Raw genomic sequence first — 16596 nt, 5'->3', positions numbered from 1 at the left:
TAAAAAGATAAATTTATATTTACAAAAAATTCAGGTGAATACCAAAGGTCGACTAAAACACTAAAACAACGACTCTTCTTCTTCTTTTCCTTCTTCGTCTGTCTTGTTCTTTGTCTGGAACTCCTCTTCAAAAATGCCATAGCTATAATTAGAAGAAAACCATGAGTACTACGTTGAACCTCATCATGATTTGAAACCAATTGATCGCATATTGGTATATTGCATCCTTCTGCATTTCCATTTGTTTTTTAGGGTGAATTGTTTCACCATTCTTACACTTGCCAATCATGGAACTTGACACTTCTTCTTCTTTTTTGGCTGAATCAACTTGTTTGTTTATTTTGACATTTGAGGGCTTACATTTTCTTTTTGCCCATACCGGCAAAGTATCTCAAACTCATCTCCATCTATATATTGTCTGTGAAGTAAATTGAATTTTCTCAACAATCTGAAAAGTTAGAGGAGGACAACGACATTGAATGATTTCGACCAAAAAACAAAACCCGATCATGCAAGCATTTCACTCTCTCTAATACTTCACTATTGGCAATTAGATTATAGATTTGCATCAAATGCTGCGATATAGATTCTATGGAGCTCCTTATGTATATTGACCAAATGAAACTTTCTATGAAGTCCTCTAATTGCCATCTTGTCACTACTAAATTTTTCGTAAACATTCCAGAACAAAAGTTTGAGAGACACAGCTGTATCAACATTGAATTCTCTTAACAAATTCACATCACAAATTTAGAAGCTTGCTCATCAAAGAACTTCTCCTCTCATGTGAACTTATAAAAAACAAGGAGAGATATCTTATCAAGGAAAACATATCTAATTGAGGGGAATATTTTGTCGAGGAGCATATTTCTTATCAAGGAAGAAATATCTCGTCAAAGAGGGAATAATTTATCGAGGAGCATAATTCTTATTAAGGAAGAAATATCTAGTCGAGGGGGGAATATTTTGTTGATTTGTTGTCAAGGAAGACTAGTTGATGAGGAAATATTTTGTCGAGGAGCATGTTTCTTAGATAAGAGGAAATATCTCGTCGGGGAAGATCTAGTTATGACAAAACCATTCAAGAAAGATTTGCTAGAAAAGAGATTTGAGTAATCTCATCAAGGCAGGAAAGATGGTAATTAAGAGGAGTAGAACAGACCCTTTTTCCCCTGGAAAATAAGTTCTTCAGAAAAGAACGAAAGGCTTCTTCATCATCATCTAATTATTCCTTTCTCTTTTTCTTCCACTCCCATAATAACCACATTGCTTTTCATGTTCAGAACCAATGCCTAATATCTGAGCCAAAGAGGTTGAGTCCTCTTTCCATACATCAACCACTGGTCCTAGCCTTCTTAACATTTTTATCTACCTTCCTTGAATTTGATCTCATAGAACTGATAACATGATAATCACTACTAGAACCAGACAAAGAACAAGATAGATGAAAAAGAAAAAGAAGAACAAGAGTCATTGTTTTAGTGCTCCCAAATTTTTTGTAAATATAAATTTATCATTTTAATTCAGAGATGTTGAGTTAGGGTTGAATTAGGGTGAGTTAGAGTTGAGTTAGAGTTTAACGGAGTTAGTAGGATGCTAAGAGATTGTTAGGGCAACAAATGCCAAGTGTCAAAATTCTATAGGGAGACAGGGAAAGGGATGGGGAAATGGGGACAGAAGATTTGAAGCCTCTTTCTATTACCACTAACTAACACCTAACCCGACATAGACGCAATAATATTTTTTTTTTTAAGCGCCCGAGGGCGAAAAATATATACATCATAAGCCAGAATAGGTCATTACATATGCTTCTATAGACAGACAAGAAGATAGTGGTAGTACCCACAGTGGTAAATAGAAAAAAAGATCTACTCATTGTACAATCAAGTACCTAGACATAGCGGGATCCACCTTTGGTACTACGCCGAAGGCGCTGGAAGGATCCAGCCCTCCCAACCTAACTTATACCCAGTAAATCTAGTCGCCTAGAGACCTCAATTGGTGTACAACTAAAGACACTGAGAATTAAGTTGACAAGACCAAGACCAAGACCAAATGCTAAAACTAGATGCACAAATGTGCCTAGACTGTCCCTGAAACTAGGGAATTATTGAAAACAAAAAACTAAAGAAAAACTAAATAATAAGGTAGGGCCCAAAAGAACCCCAACCCAAACTTCAGCCCTAATGGGCCCATAGCCAGTGCCCAAGCCCGGAAGGTAGGCCATACCCATCCCTCCCGGCCTAGACCAGCCTCGCTGCACCTCCATCCTCGTCTCCACCACTGTTGTCAGATAGAAAATGGCATCGTTACCGTCAGAGCCCCCGGCAAGGAATGCCACTAAACACCATCCCTATCCCACACCAGACCGCACCCTAAAATCTGCGTCAAATCCAAACCAGCAATCCCATCACCATCGTCAATCAGTCGAGCAACATCCGATCCATTCCATTGAACACGGCCCGCCGGATTTCGACCGTCACCAGACACCGCTACGCCCCTGCAGAGCCCCGAGTCCACTCCGATCCCATTCCGTAGCCACGCCTCAGCTACTCTTTTCAACCGAGAGAGAGGGGTAGGTACATCCCCAGATCTGCTCCTTTGAGCCTGAAACATAGCCTCAAAAAATGAATTACCCGTCCGGCTGCACCCAACGTGTGTTGGCTAGGCCAAAGGTCGTAGCCATTGCCGGGGCGTAGCAGGACAGGCACTAGCACAGCTATGGCGACTAGAGCGACGGAACAGTCTCTAGGGCTTCTTTGTTTTTGATTAGAAATTCATGTATTGATGTTGTGACATAGACACAATAATTAGTCATACTTTTGGTTATTGTAATTAACTAAACATTAATATACCTAACAGTCTCATAGACCAAAAATATATGGAAATGTCTATCTTCCAACTACCTCGAAAGCATCCTAATTGTTCTTGATAGAGACTGGACAAGCATCTACTTGGTTTGATTACATAGACATTAAAAATAAACAGAGAGTTGAGATGACATCTGAACCAAAACTCACTCAATCAATTAACTGACGATGGTACCAGATGAACATTCTAGACTTCAAACTTAGAGAAGACACGGTCTATGAAGGAACTAATAACTATTGATCAAATGCTAGCATTACACAAGAATGAATTAATAACTAGAACAAGAAGGTAAACAAACCTGAAATGAAGGAATGAAAAGAAGACGAGGATGAATGCGGGGATTGAGATTGGCTAATTCTGCATTGATGGAAACCGGCAATCGTCCATTCCTTTGAGAAATTCTCAGAGCTCCCCCGCTCCGATTCATATCGAAATAAAAAAATAAAAAAATATGATAGAAAAGGAAACAGACCACTGCTTTGGCTTTGGCTTTGTGAAGACCGTGTGTCTTCTCAGAGCTGAATGTGCATTATGTTTAGCTGAAAACGACGCCATCCGACCTTTCCTACTCGACTATTTCAATTCAAGGGTAAAATTCTTTTTCCATGCTATTTGGTACCATTTTAGATAATTTCATTATTGTTCAAGCAAAACCAGAATATGTGTCTGGCCCAAACTAGAGGTTACTTGCTCTAGTTGAAATAGGGTTTATATTTGAGATATTCTCGGAGAATCTTAGGAGATATCCAATCAATGTACGATTATGTTTCCATGTGCAACTCTATTTCTATGTTTGTAATCCTTTATATAAAGAGGTCCCTATTATCAATGAAAGTACAACTCAATTCTCTCCCAATTCAGTTTTCCTTAAACACGTTATCAGCACGACGTCCTAACCCTAAAACAAATAGCCAAACCCTAAATCCAAATACAAAATCTTGAAACTCTTTCGGCCCCCACCACACATCTTGAAACCCTTCTTCCTAGGAGTCCAGAACCGGCGTCGCCACCCCAAGAACCAGCCGAAAACCTACCGAACCGACCATCGGAAGCTCCAAACCACCCGCAGCAAATATTCTATCTGTTCACCACCTTCCGGACTTCCAATTGCTACCAAATTTGTCAAGCAGTAGCATCTCAAACCCAGAAATCTAGAACCAGAAGAAAAACCCTTAAAACCGACAGACTAAATCTACCGGCAGAAGGAAAAGAAAGAAAAAAAAAAAAAAAGAGGAGGAAGGAGAAGCCCACTGCAACTGGCCCAAGCCTTCGGCCCAGAAGAAGATGTTCTCGGCCCAGAAGCCCACTGACCCAAGCCTAGGAGCCCGTTGATGTCAGCAGCCACGTCAACGCGACACATCATCCTGTCAGGTCAGCGCAACACGTCATCCAGCCACGTCAGCACCGGTCAACAAAGTCAACTCCGGTCAACAATTTTCCGGCTACTTTCCAGCAGCTTTTCCGGCCATTTCCGGCGACTTTTTCCTGCCAAATTTTCCGGCGACCTATTTCAAGGTATTTTTTACTAAAAGTTCCTGTTTTTGAGTTTTTATTCAATTTCTCTTCTTTTTCTCGGAGACTTGCAAACTCCCTTCTTCTACCCCCCTTTCTTCATCATAGGGGAGACCTAATTAAGCCGACCTGTGTGGGTTCGTGCTCACTCCAAGCTTGGAGCTTGTTGAGATCTCCAAACTTAGAGTTTGTAAAGAATTTATGATCGACCACTTATGTCATTGTTTCGATCTAATCCAATACCCTCTTGGAATTGAATTTGTTCGAAGCAATTACGCTAAGAAATTCCTAATTTCTTAGAAGCGACTACACTCAGAAATTTTATATGTTTTCGTGGTAGTTTTTTTTGCTCCAAAACTAACCTTTTTTCTTGTTCTCTTTCAGGATGAGTAACCTGAACAAATTGGACTTTGCTCCATTGGGAACAACTGGCTCTAAATATCACAGGTGGGTTCGTGATGTCCGCCAGCATCTCAACGCCGATGGAATCCTGGATACGATTCTCGAGCCTAGCCAGGATGTGCTAACTGTTGAGCAAGCTCAAGCTTTAGAAGCAAATAGAGCAGCCTTAGAGGCAAATAAGGCGAAAGCCATCATCCTAATGACTTGTCATATGGATGGTTCGATCCAGTACGAGTGTATGAATGAAGAAGACCCCAGAAGGCTGTGGGTCTCACTCGAAAAAAGATTTGGCAACGTCCGTGACTCCCTGCTTCCTGACCTAGAAGTGAGATGGCATAGCCTCTGCTTCTGTGATTTCAAGTCAGTTCTTGACTACAACTAGGAAGCACTTCGCATTAAATCCATAATGGAATTCTGTGGTAAAAAGATCACAGATGCGATGTTTGATTGAGAAGACTCTCTCTACCTTCCTCGTCTCTGCATTGATGGTTGCTAAGAACTATCGAATCGATGTTACTGCAGGACGGATCACAAGGTTTCATGAGCTCATTAGAGCTATGAATGTCGCTGAAAAGCATGACAACATCCTTGTGAAGAACTATAATTCGAGATCCGTGGAAACAGAGCATATTTCGGAATCCAATTATAGTCGCGCCCCTAAGAGAGGGCGCCAAGAGCAAAACCCTAATCTTAGGGATACTTCTGGACGTTCTGGTCCATATAATCGCTCTATTTGGGAAGGTAATCGCCAAAATAGGCGAACACGGAATTGAAGAGGTAAACGTGGAAAGAGAGACGGAGGCAACACCTCTGGCCATGTTGGTGGCGCCACCAACACTAAGAGTCATCTAAATGACGCTTTCAAAACGCCTCAATCAATGGATTATGAGCAAAGAGATGTATGTTCTCGATGTGGAGTATCTGGTCATTAGGCACACATTTGTAGAGCTCGTGAAGAAGTTGTCACCGCCTACAAAGCATATTGTGAAGCAAGAGAAGCTCATGATGTTGAACAAGAAGATCAAGAAGATGATCTAGAGTGAAAGGTTAAAGACTACAAATTTGGCTAGGATCAATAGATCACCAATTCTATTTAAGTCTTTATTTTCCAAGATATGTAATAGGCAATTGCCATATACTTTGTAGTAAATGTCATTGGTTTAGTTTTTCTTCACATAGGCTCATCCAAAATGAGTGTGATGTCTAGGAAGGTTTTGAGATAAGTGGTATTTAAGCGAGCTTTGCTCCACCGACATCTCTCTACTCACCTGGTCATATTTATTTTGGAGTTACTGAAAGAAGTCAAACGACTACCTTTGTTTTGCATTCGCTAGCATTTGGATTAGATTCTCCTAATGGTTAAAAGACAATGATGTACTCTGTTGGCTTATGAATAAAATTTTGAGTTCTTTTCATTTTGACTCCATTTTGATTCTGAGCATATTACTTTTGTGACTATGATGACTGGATCATCAATATTAATTCAAGGACATGGAATAGCCTAAGTTCCCCTTTGCCAAATGGCACCTTGATTACTATCACAGAAACTCTCTACGCTCCTAGGGCAAATTGCCCCTATGAATAGCCAACGGATTCCATATGAAAACGCATGTAGAGAACTGAAATGAGTTCCTTTGCAATACCTCTAATGATTGCGAATAAAGGGGCATCTTAGAGAAGTTTATGTGTCTCTCTAGTGGACTCTATGTCACTATCCGAGCTATTAAATCCAATAAAAGTTATGAGAGAAGATCTCTTGGATTTAGACACATATTGGCTTTGTCACGACAGGATAGGTCATCCTAGTCCTGATATGATGATCCGTCTACTAAAGTCTTCACACGGACATCTATTTTCTCGAGCGAAATGAAGCATCAATCAACAGTTGATTCCTGGACTAAGTGTGATCGCTGTCGCTACCGTCCACCACCAGCTTAGGGCTGGCATAGTCCTTATCCATGACGCCATGGATAGCATACATCATGGTGATGATGCCCCAGGTGATGTAGCAATCACCAACTTTGCTTCAAATAGCGTTTCAAATGCTCAAGCCCAACCAAAATCCTCATTGGTTACTTCTAAAGCCTCTCTCTCTTTTTACAAAGCTCGTTCCTTAGGGAAACTAGGATTGAACCCTCCTATGCAAAGGATATGAAAATACTCATTTTGTTCTTACATAGAACCCATGGGGATTCTATGGACTGATTCAACGAACTTGCAGACGTTTAAATATCTCATGATATTGGTTGACACGCAAACACGCTGGTCACGTGTTGTGCCATTGTCCACTAATAATGCTGCTTATGCTACACTCCTAGCACATATCATATGACAACAGGCTCACTCCCCGAATCATCTTATTCAGTCAATTGGATTTGACTATGCTAGTGAGTTTACATCGAAGACCTTCGATGGTTATTGCATTGGGACTAATGTTGGACATCATATTCCCATGAGCACATCCAAATAGTCTGGCGGAAAAGACTACGATAGTATTCTGGACATTGGTAATGCCCACCAATCTCCTAATATTCGCTTGGGGTGGCGCAATATCGCATGCACCTATGCTAATTCGTCTACGACCCACCGCCACTCAATCTATCTTTGCATTACAGCTAGTGACTGGGTACAAGTATCGTACTTAAGCATATTTGAGTGTGCCATTTATGTGCCAATTGCGCCGCCACAGCGCTCTATGATGGGTTCTCACAGACGAATGGGCAACTACGTTGGATTTGAGACTCCAACAATCGTCTGCCACTTCATGCCCTTGCTAGGCGATCTCCTTACCGCTAGATTTGCGGATGTCACTTTGATGAGATAGTCTTCCCATCGTTAGAGGGAGATAAGAACACAGATGTTCAGCAGGAACGACAGGAATTGTCGCAGTCTATCCCCACTATGTCTCATCTCGATCCCTACTAAAGTGATGAGATCACACAAATATGATGCAAACATGCCTACAAGGAAGGACGTCCCTACGAGAGGACGTAGCGCCACCCTACATGGATGTAGGCATGGCGCCAACGCCAAAGAGAGTGGCACTCTGGCGTTACAAGCCATGGCCCCAGCTAGGATGCATGGGGGGCCCGTAGGTTCGAAGGATACTTTGACACACTCCAATCCTTTGATCATCAACACTCAAAATCTGTCTCATGAGTATCTTTCGGGTTATGGTTATCTTTGGATGACGCCCCAACGTCAGAACCTATTCCTGAGAATATAGAGCTCTATGAAACTTACACTAGTGTACATGAGACGTGGGATAGAAACTCCATCATAATTGATGATGTAGTTGCGCATGAGTTTGTTGAGTCAGATGATATCGAACCACGCTCTGTTGATGAATGTATGCCAACATAGAGAGATTTGGCCTAAATGGAAAGATGTGATCTAGGTTAAGTTGGATTCTCTAACGAAGAGGAAGGTTTTTGAGCCAGTAATGCCAACACCTCCTAACATAAAACCTACTGACTAATGGGTCTTCGTTAGAAAGCGTGATGAGAAAAAGATATGGCAATCTCACCTTATGGCACAAGGCTTCTCACAAAACGCCCTGGAATCGACTACGATGAGACATATTCTTTCATAATGGATGTCATTGCACTCCACTACCTTATCAGTTTGGTAGTTTCCGAATAACTGAACATGCAGCTTACAAATGTGGTCACTACGTATCTATATGGGGATCTAGATACGGAATATACATGAAGGTTCATGGTGAACTTCATCTACCCAAGTCAAGTGGCTCTAGACCACGGAGCACGTTTACAATAAGATTGAAACGCTCACTAAAGTGACTACTTGATTGGGAAGGGATATGCTCACGCGTTTCTATAACAAGTTTCGGATTCTATCGCGGTTTATGTTGGACATGATCTTCATTGGAAGCCCTTAAAGAGTTAAGGGAAACCGCTGAACACTTGAAATCCGAGTTTGAGATGAAGGATTTTGGGAGAACACGATTATGTCTTGGTTTGGAACTTAAGCATCGTGTCGATAGATGCGTAGGCATTTTGACAAGGTCAAGCCTTCAAGCACCCCCATGATCATCTGTAGTCTTAATCCTGAAAAGGATCCTCTTCGTCCAAAGGATGATGACGAAGATGTGCTAGAGGTAGAAGTGCCTTACTTAGTACAATAGGCACATTATTGTACTTAGCCGAATGCATAAGACCAGACATCTCATTTGCAGTAAGCTTGTTAGCTAAGATATAGCTCTGCGCCAACGCGACGCCATTAGGATTGGTGTAAAAGATATCTTTCAGTACTTGAGATGTACGATTGATATGGGCTTGTTCTATCCCTACAGAAAGATGATGGATTCGGACCCATGATACACCAGGAACGCCGCCAACACTGGCCTGCGTCCTCTATCCCTATCCCAAAACGACATGTGTTTTGCCTTGAGAATAAGAATGTATATGAGAGAATGATGAGATAATTTTATTCTTCTCACAAGGAGGTATTTATACACTAAGGTTACATATACTAACTAGGTAAGTGCTAATTACAATTAAAGGGATAATTACATTCCTAATTGCATACAATAAGTACATTCCTAATAGAATAAGAATATTCTAAATAGGATACATTGACACACGCTAACACTCCCCCTCAAGTTGGAGCATACAAGTCACAGATGTCCAACTTGTCAAGTGAGTCATGGAACACCTTGGTGGAAACTCCTTTAGTCAACACATCTGCTAATTACTCTTCAGTTGGAACAAATGGAAAGTCAATCAACTTCACGTCTAGCTTCTCCTTAATAAAGTGCCTATCAACTTCCACATGCTTGGTACGATCATGTTGTACCGGATTCTGTGATATATCGATTGCTGCCTTATTGTCACAGTGTAACTTCATGGCTTGCTTAGGTTTGAACCCTAAGTCACGCAATAAATTACGCAGCCATAGTAGCTCACAAACTCCATGAGCCATCCCTCTATACTCTGCTTCAGCACTAGACCTTGCTACCACCTTTTGCTTCTTACTTCTCCAAGTAACCAAGTTTCCTCCTACAAATGTAAAGTACCCTGAAGTAGATCTCTGGTCAGTAATACAGCCAGCCCAATCTGCATCAGTAAAGCCACTCACCTCCAGGTGATTATGTTTAGAAAACATCAAACCTTTCCCTGGTGCAGTATTTAAGTATCTTAAAATTCTCACAACGGCATCCATATGAGCCTCACTTGGGTTGTGCATGAACTGACTCACTACACTGACTGCATATGCTACATCTGGTCTGGTATGAGACAAGTAAATTAATCTTCCAACCAATCTTTGATATCTAGCCCTATCTGTAGAAACTTGATCAGGATACTCTGCCAACTTGTGATTTTGCTCAATAGGTGTGTCAACCGGTCTGCAATCTAACAAACCTGTTTCAGTCAGAAGGTCCAGAACATACTTCCATTGGCATAAGAAGATTCCACTTCTCCCCCTTGCTACCTCAATGCCCAGAAAATACTTTAGGTCTCCAAGATCTTTCATCTCAAACTCAGAAGCCAATTGCTATTGCAGTCTTCCAATCTCATCACTATCGTCACCTGTAATCACCATATCAGCCACATAGATTATCAACACAGTTATCTGACCCTTCTGACGCTTGAGAAAAGAGTGTAATCTGAGTTGCTTTGTTTATAACCAATGCGGCGCATTGATTGAGTAAACCTCCCAAACCATGCAAGGACTTTTTCAATCTGCAAACCACATCAATATTTGTAGTAGTTTCATATCCAGGAGGAAGGCTCATGTAAACTTCTTCAACTAAATCCCCATGAAGGAATGCATTCTTCACATCAAACTGCCGAAGTGGCCAATCTAGGTTTGCAACCAAAGACAATAGCACCCTGATGGTATTGATCTTTGCTACAGGGCCAAACGTCTCATCATAGTCCACACCATAAGTCTGTGTGAACCCCTTGGCCACCAATCTCGCCTTGTATCTATTAATTGAACCATCTGCATTGTGTTTCACTGTATAAATCCATCTACACCCCACAGTCTTCTTTCCACTTGGAAGTGGTACTAACTCCCATGTATTATTCTTCTGCAATGCTTCCATCTCTTCTTCCATTGCCTTAGACCACTTGGGATCTCTCAAAGCATCCTACACTTTGTTAGGAATAGATACAGAAGATATCTGGTGCACAAAAGATTCATATGACTTAGATAACTTATGGGTTGACACATAATTGGCAACGGGATACTTTGACTTGGCACTAATGGTAGGTTCATATCTTTTTGAAGGTTTACCACGATTGACTCGATTAGGCAAAGTGTATTTGGTAGGTTCGGACTCTTCATCTTAATTAACAACATTAAGAAGACTAGACACATGTTCAGGATTTACCTCAGAATGATCTTCAAAACCTTGGGAACCCCTGCATATAATTTAGTTCAGGAGGTCACACTAAGTCAAGTAATTCAAATCATAGTAATCATCGTAATCCCACACTCTGATGTCTGTAGGTAGCCCCGACCATCACAGCAGTCCTCTTGATCTTTGTTAACTTAATAACAATTCAACTCCGCTACCGAGCTGTCATCACACTGATCATCACACAGATAGCCATCATCTTACTAATCATCACACAGATAGCCATCATCCAACCAATCATCACACAGATATTGCCAGTCATCACACAGATAGCGCCGGTCATCACACAGATAGCGATCATCCAACTAATCATCACACAGCTATCGCTGGTCATCACATAGATAGCGTCGGTCATCACACAGATATCGCCGGTCATCACATATATAGCGATTGTACATACTGGGGAGTCTCAACAAGGTTTAGCACTAGCCTTTGAGCCCCCTCGGTACCCCTAGGTACTGCGCCATGGGCCGGGGTCACAACCCACCATGGCGGGCCTCACATGCAATGCCACCCTGGACACCCAGGGCCCGGGACAAGGCCAGCACAGCCCATCCATTTTACGCAACAAGAGAGCTGATATGGCATCAAGAGAGGAAGCTGTGTCCTACATCGAGGATAGGGGAGACTCCCTTCCCACGCCCGAGTATAAAGACATTAGCACAACCACCTTTCACGGGTAAGGACTCCTAGATACTTAAAGTGATCTCTACATCTATTAGCTTCTCACTCAGACATCGGAGAGGTATAAACCGTCCGGTACGGTTTATCCCTCTGACGTCGTGTTCTTGATACAGGATTGAGGAGGTGATCGGTACCCCAGGCGGTATAGCATTCTGTGTGAGGTACCCGGAGAAAGCCACCAGAAACAGCGATCATTCAACTAATCATCACACAAATATCGCTGGTCATCACATAGATAGCGATCATCACACATAGATTCATTGCTAGTCATCACACAGATAGCAATGATCACACAAATATCCCTACACAAGCTACACAGATATTTCTACACAAGCTTTACATGACAATCATCACAAGGATTCATCATACTGATGTCATCAATTCATCACACAGATATTCCTACACAAGCTTTACATGACAATCATCACAAAGATTCATCATACTGATATCATCGATTCATCACACATATATTCCTACACAAGCTACCATATCTTAAATCTCACTTAAGACGGTCATACTAGACCCATGGTATCTCAACACATGATATCCTACAATCACAACACAATACACAATTTCATCAGTCGTCACTCAAATAGCAATCATCCAACTCATCACACAGATTCCACCAATACATATATATATATCATGTAAATATATATATATATATATACATGATCATCAACTGAGGAATGCCACTAATACCATTATAGTCACAGTTAATCTCATAACTCCAAGACAATATGGTAAACCCGTTCGTGAATGAACATCGTGAGATTACTCACCTCGAAACTCCTGATGCGTCTTCAATACAGAACAAAGCAGCCAACCCACAAAACGACCGTCCAAAAATACTTCGTCAAGTACCTAATCACAATCAGTTTCCACTTAGTAACAATTCACAAACGATTTAAGTCTGAAACCCCTGTTTTGAACTAAAATCTCCAAAGTGATGCCAATCGAGGTGAAACCACATCCGAGACCACCCAATGTCTTCAGAATACATCTACGATCGATATGCCGAAACCACAAGTTGATCGAAATATCGAACGGTCCGAAACCGTAAAAACCCTAACATGCTCATACGATCTCCAAAAATTACGAACAATATATCGAAATGCTCGTATCGACGAGTAGATCGAACTCAGGAACAGAAACTATCCCTGAGGTAGCCGGAAAACACCACCACAGTGGCGGCGCCACCGCCGGACCAAAGTCGGAATTTGACAAAACTCCCAACACCAAAGTTCTTCATCTCAACTCCAATTTAAACTTTCATAACTAACACAAAGTCTAAATCATAGCCGTTTGGCCGGAATTTACCTTGCAATATCTGAAATTCGATGAACCCTAGAATTTCAAAGCTTCGATTCGTCATCCACAAGTGAAATCGTCTCAAGCCGCTTTGGGAGAAGCATCAACGTCCTATGGGCTTCAAAAGCCCTCAAGAAACACCGGCGATAGTGGCAGGAATCGGAAGTTCACATCTAGGTCCGACGCAGCTCCGCCGCCAAACTTCTCGGCCTTGCACCTCCCTCCACAGCTCATTTCATGCTCCAATTCTTCCACAGACCTCAAGAGGGGATTGAGGCGAAGAGAACCCACTTTGAATCGTGTCCTATGGTGGCTGGAGGAGGGAGAACGAAGCCGGTGAAGGGGAGAGGCGACTCGAGCTCGGGGAGAGAGAAACAGAGCTGGGTTTCCCAAAATGGAAACCTGGCCTTTTATGCAATTTCCGGAAAAATCCTCTATATATACCAAAATGGAAACTTTTTCCAACGGCCATAACTTATTCATACGAACTCCGATTTCCACGTTCGATATATCCACGAACTTGTCTCGACGAGCTCTACAACATTCATGAAGGAAGTTTTCGGAGAATCCCAACGTATAAAAAGTCAACCTTTGGCAACCCCCCTAAAACCATATTCTTCAATTAATTATTCGCCCGAAACACTTCTGCTCCATCCACAAGCCACGAAACCGTCCAATAACCACAATTTAGATTCCGGAAAATCGTCGGAAAATAAATACGAATTTTCGGGGCATCACACTTACAATCGATCATATACTATAATTAATTTTCGTTTGATCTGTGTTGTTTGCTAGCTCCATGATTGGCTTGTTCACTCAACCTTCACTCAACTTCCTCATGTGCCCATTGTTTCTCTCTACTTCTTCCCATATCATCATAGTGAGCTCATAGTTTTTGTGAATTTTATAAACAAGACTTTCATAGGAAAGACTAGAAAATTGGAAATTCCTATGGAAGTATCATCTCTCAGACTAAGGAGGAAGATGCTTTGAGATAGAGGACTGGAGGTAGGAAAAGAATCTGTTGATCTAGGTTTTTTATTTTGGTGTCCTTATTAGTCTTTTCATATGAGTTAACAAAATCAACTAATAATTGAAAAAAAATGGAGGTTCAAATAGTAAATTTGGAGGTCTGAATAGACCCTTCCTTTTAATAAAGAGGTCAGAGGATATATCATTCTAATAAAACAAAGAAACCCTAGAGACTGCTTTGTCGCTCTAATAGCCATAGCTGTGCTAGTGCCTGTCCGGCTACGCCCCGGTAATGGCGACGGCCTCTAGCCTAGCCAACGCATGTTGGGTGCGGCCAGACGGGTAATTCATTTTTTTTAAGCCGCAGTGCTCAAGTTCTAATCCGAGACAAAACTGTGTTTTCCCAAGATCTTTCATCTCAAATTCAAATTTCAAATACTTAGCAGTTTCCCTCAACTCATCTAGAGTTCCAAATAGGTTCATGTCATCAACATAAACTACTACAATTGCAAATTCGGAACTTGCCCTTTTAATGATCATGCATGGGCATATTTCATTGTTGACATATCCCTTCCCAATCAAGTAGTCAGTTAGATGGTTATACACATCCATCCGGATTGTTTCAATCCATATAGTGAGCGTTTTAATCTTACTGAAAATGCACTTCGTGGTTTAAAGCCATTTGATTTGGGTAATTGAAGTCCATCTAGAACCTTCATATATATCTCTGAATCTAGATCCCTATAGGGATATGCAGTAACCACATCTATAAGCTGCATGTCAAGTTTTTCGGAAACTACCAAATTGATGAGTTAGCAAAACATTATTACGTTCATTGCGGAGGAATATGTCTCCCCATAGTCGATTCCAGGGCGTTGTGAGAAACCTTATGCCAAAAGGCGGGCTTCGTATCTAACAAGCTCATTTTTCACATTACGCTTTCTAACAAGAACCCATTTATGGCCAATAGGTTTTACATTTGGCGGTGTCAACATTATAGGCCCAAATACTTGTCTTTTTGCTAGTGAATCAAATTCAGTGTGGATCGCATTTTTCGATTTAGGCCAATCTGCTCTTCATTGACATTGTTCAACAGAGCGAGGTTCGATATCATCAAATTCTATAATTCCTTTTGCAACAGAATTATCAAACATTCAAGATTCATCTATGTAATGGTCTAATATCTGACCATCTAAAAGCTTATACTATTCTCCAGCACGAAAAAGTCAATAACTTTGATAAAATCAAAGTAGACATATAAGTACTAGTCAACATTGCTCATGAATCAGCACATGTGCTGGAGGTGTAAAAGTGGTAAGTTTCCTCTTCTTTATGGTTTTCAGTCTTTGTATTTGAAGCTCATAATTAACCCTTGTTACACATGCTATGCATATAGGAAATTATGGAAATAACTGTCAAAACAGAAAATAGAGAATAATAAAGAGCCCAATTGACATTTCTCTGTTTGTGTAGAAAAAGGGTTCAACAGTCTACCTTGAAAAACAAAATACAATACAACTGGTCCCCTTCAAACTCTGTTGAAGGATTTCGATATATTGTTCGTATAGGGAAATTAATTAAATTAGATTTATGCCCAATTGACATTTCTCCGTTTGTGTAGAAAAAGGGTTCAACAGTCTACCTTGAAAAACAAAATACAATACAATCGATCCCCTTCAAACCCTGTTGAAGGATTTCAATATATTTTTCATATAGGGAAATTAATTAAATCAGATTTATGCCCAATTGACATTTCTCCGTATGTGTAGAAAAAGTGGTCAACAGTCTACTTTGAAAAACAAAATAGAATACAATCGGTCCCCTACAAACCCTGATGAATGATTTCGATATATTGTTCGTATAGGCAAATTAATTAAAGGATTAATTTCAGTTTACCCCCCTGAGGTTTGGGGGTGTCATCATTTCACCCCCTCTACTTTTAATTTTGAATTTTTACCCCCTAAACTTTCCAATTTCAATCAACCGTGTCCAATTTCTCCTATTCCGTCCAAAGTCAACGTTAACTTTGACTTTTGAGGGGTAAAATGGTCTTTTCAAGATAAAAAATATATAAAAAAATAAAAAAATAATTTTTTTTCTGTTTTTTTTTCTTCTGTTTCTTCGTTTTTTTTTTTTTTTCTTTTCTATTTTTTTTTTTTTTTTTTGTCTTCAACCTATACACCAAAAGTTATAATAGGTTTATAAAAACAAAAAAAATACTCTAGGTGGTTGAAAGCCGCTTGCTGGTCTACGATATTTGTGATATATCTCCGATAAAGTGAAGAATTTTAGGATATATCCCCAATAAAGTGAAGAAATATCTGTAAAAAATAATTTTACACTTTATCTAGAAATAAATATCTGTAAAAAATGATTTTACACACTCGCTGGTCTACGATATTTGTGATATATCTCTGATAAAGTGAAGAAATATCTGTAAAAAATAATTTTACACTATCTGT

At 40.5% G+C, this 16596-nt stretch overlaps 1 protein-coding gene across 1 annotated transcript; it reads right to left on the bottom strand.

Annotated features, from left to right (window-relative positions):
- Positions 1-9495: 9495 nt before the first annotated feature.
- LOC112171153 (uncharacterized mitochondrial protein AtMg00810-like) lies at positions 9496-10278 on the bottom strand. Its single transcript, XM_024308379.1, has one exon. It carries the CDS (start codon positions 10276-10278, stop codon positions 9496-9498), a length of 783 nt encoding a protein of 260 aa, XP_024164147.1.
- Positions 10279-16596: the final 6318 nt, after the last annotated feature.

The sequence above is a fragment of the Rosa chinensis genome, chromosome 6 (genome assembly GCF_002994745.2).
Source record: "Rosa chinensis cultivar Old Blush chromosome 6, RchiOBHm-V2, whole genome shotgun sequence".
NCBI lineage: Eukaryota > Viridiplantae > Streptophyta > Magnoliopsida > Rosales > Rosaceae > Rosa > Rosa chinensis.
Note: the sequence above shows the minus strand (reverse complement) of the source record. Positions and strands in the feature narration are given on the sequence as shown.

Coding starts and splice junctions, on each gene's coding strand:
- LOC112171153 (XM_024308379.1), bottom strand. CDS start 10,278: ATGAAAGATCTTGGAGACCTAAAGTATTTTCTGGGCATTGAGGTAGCA.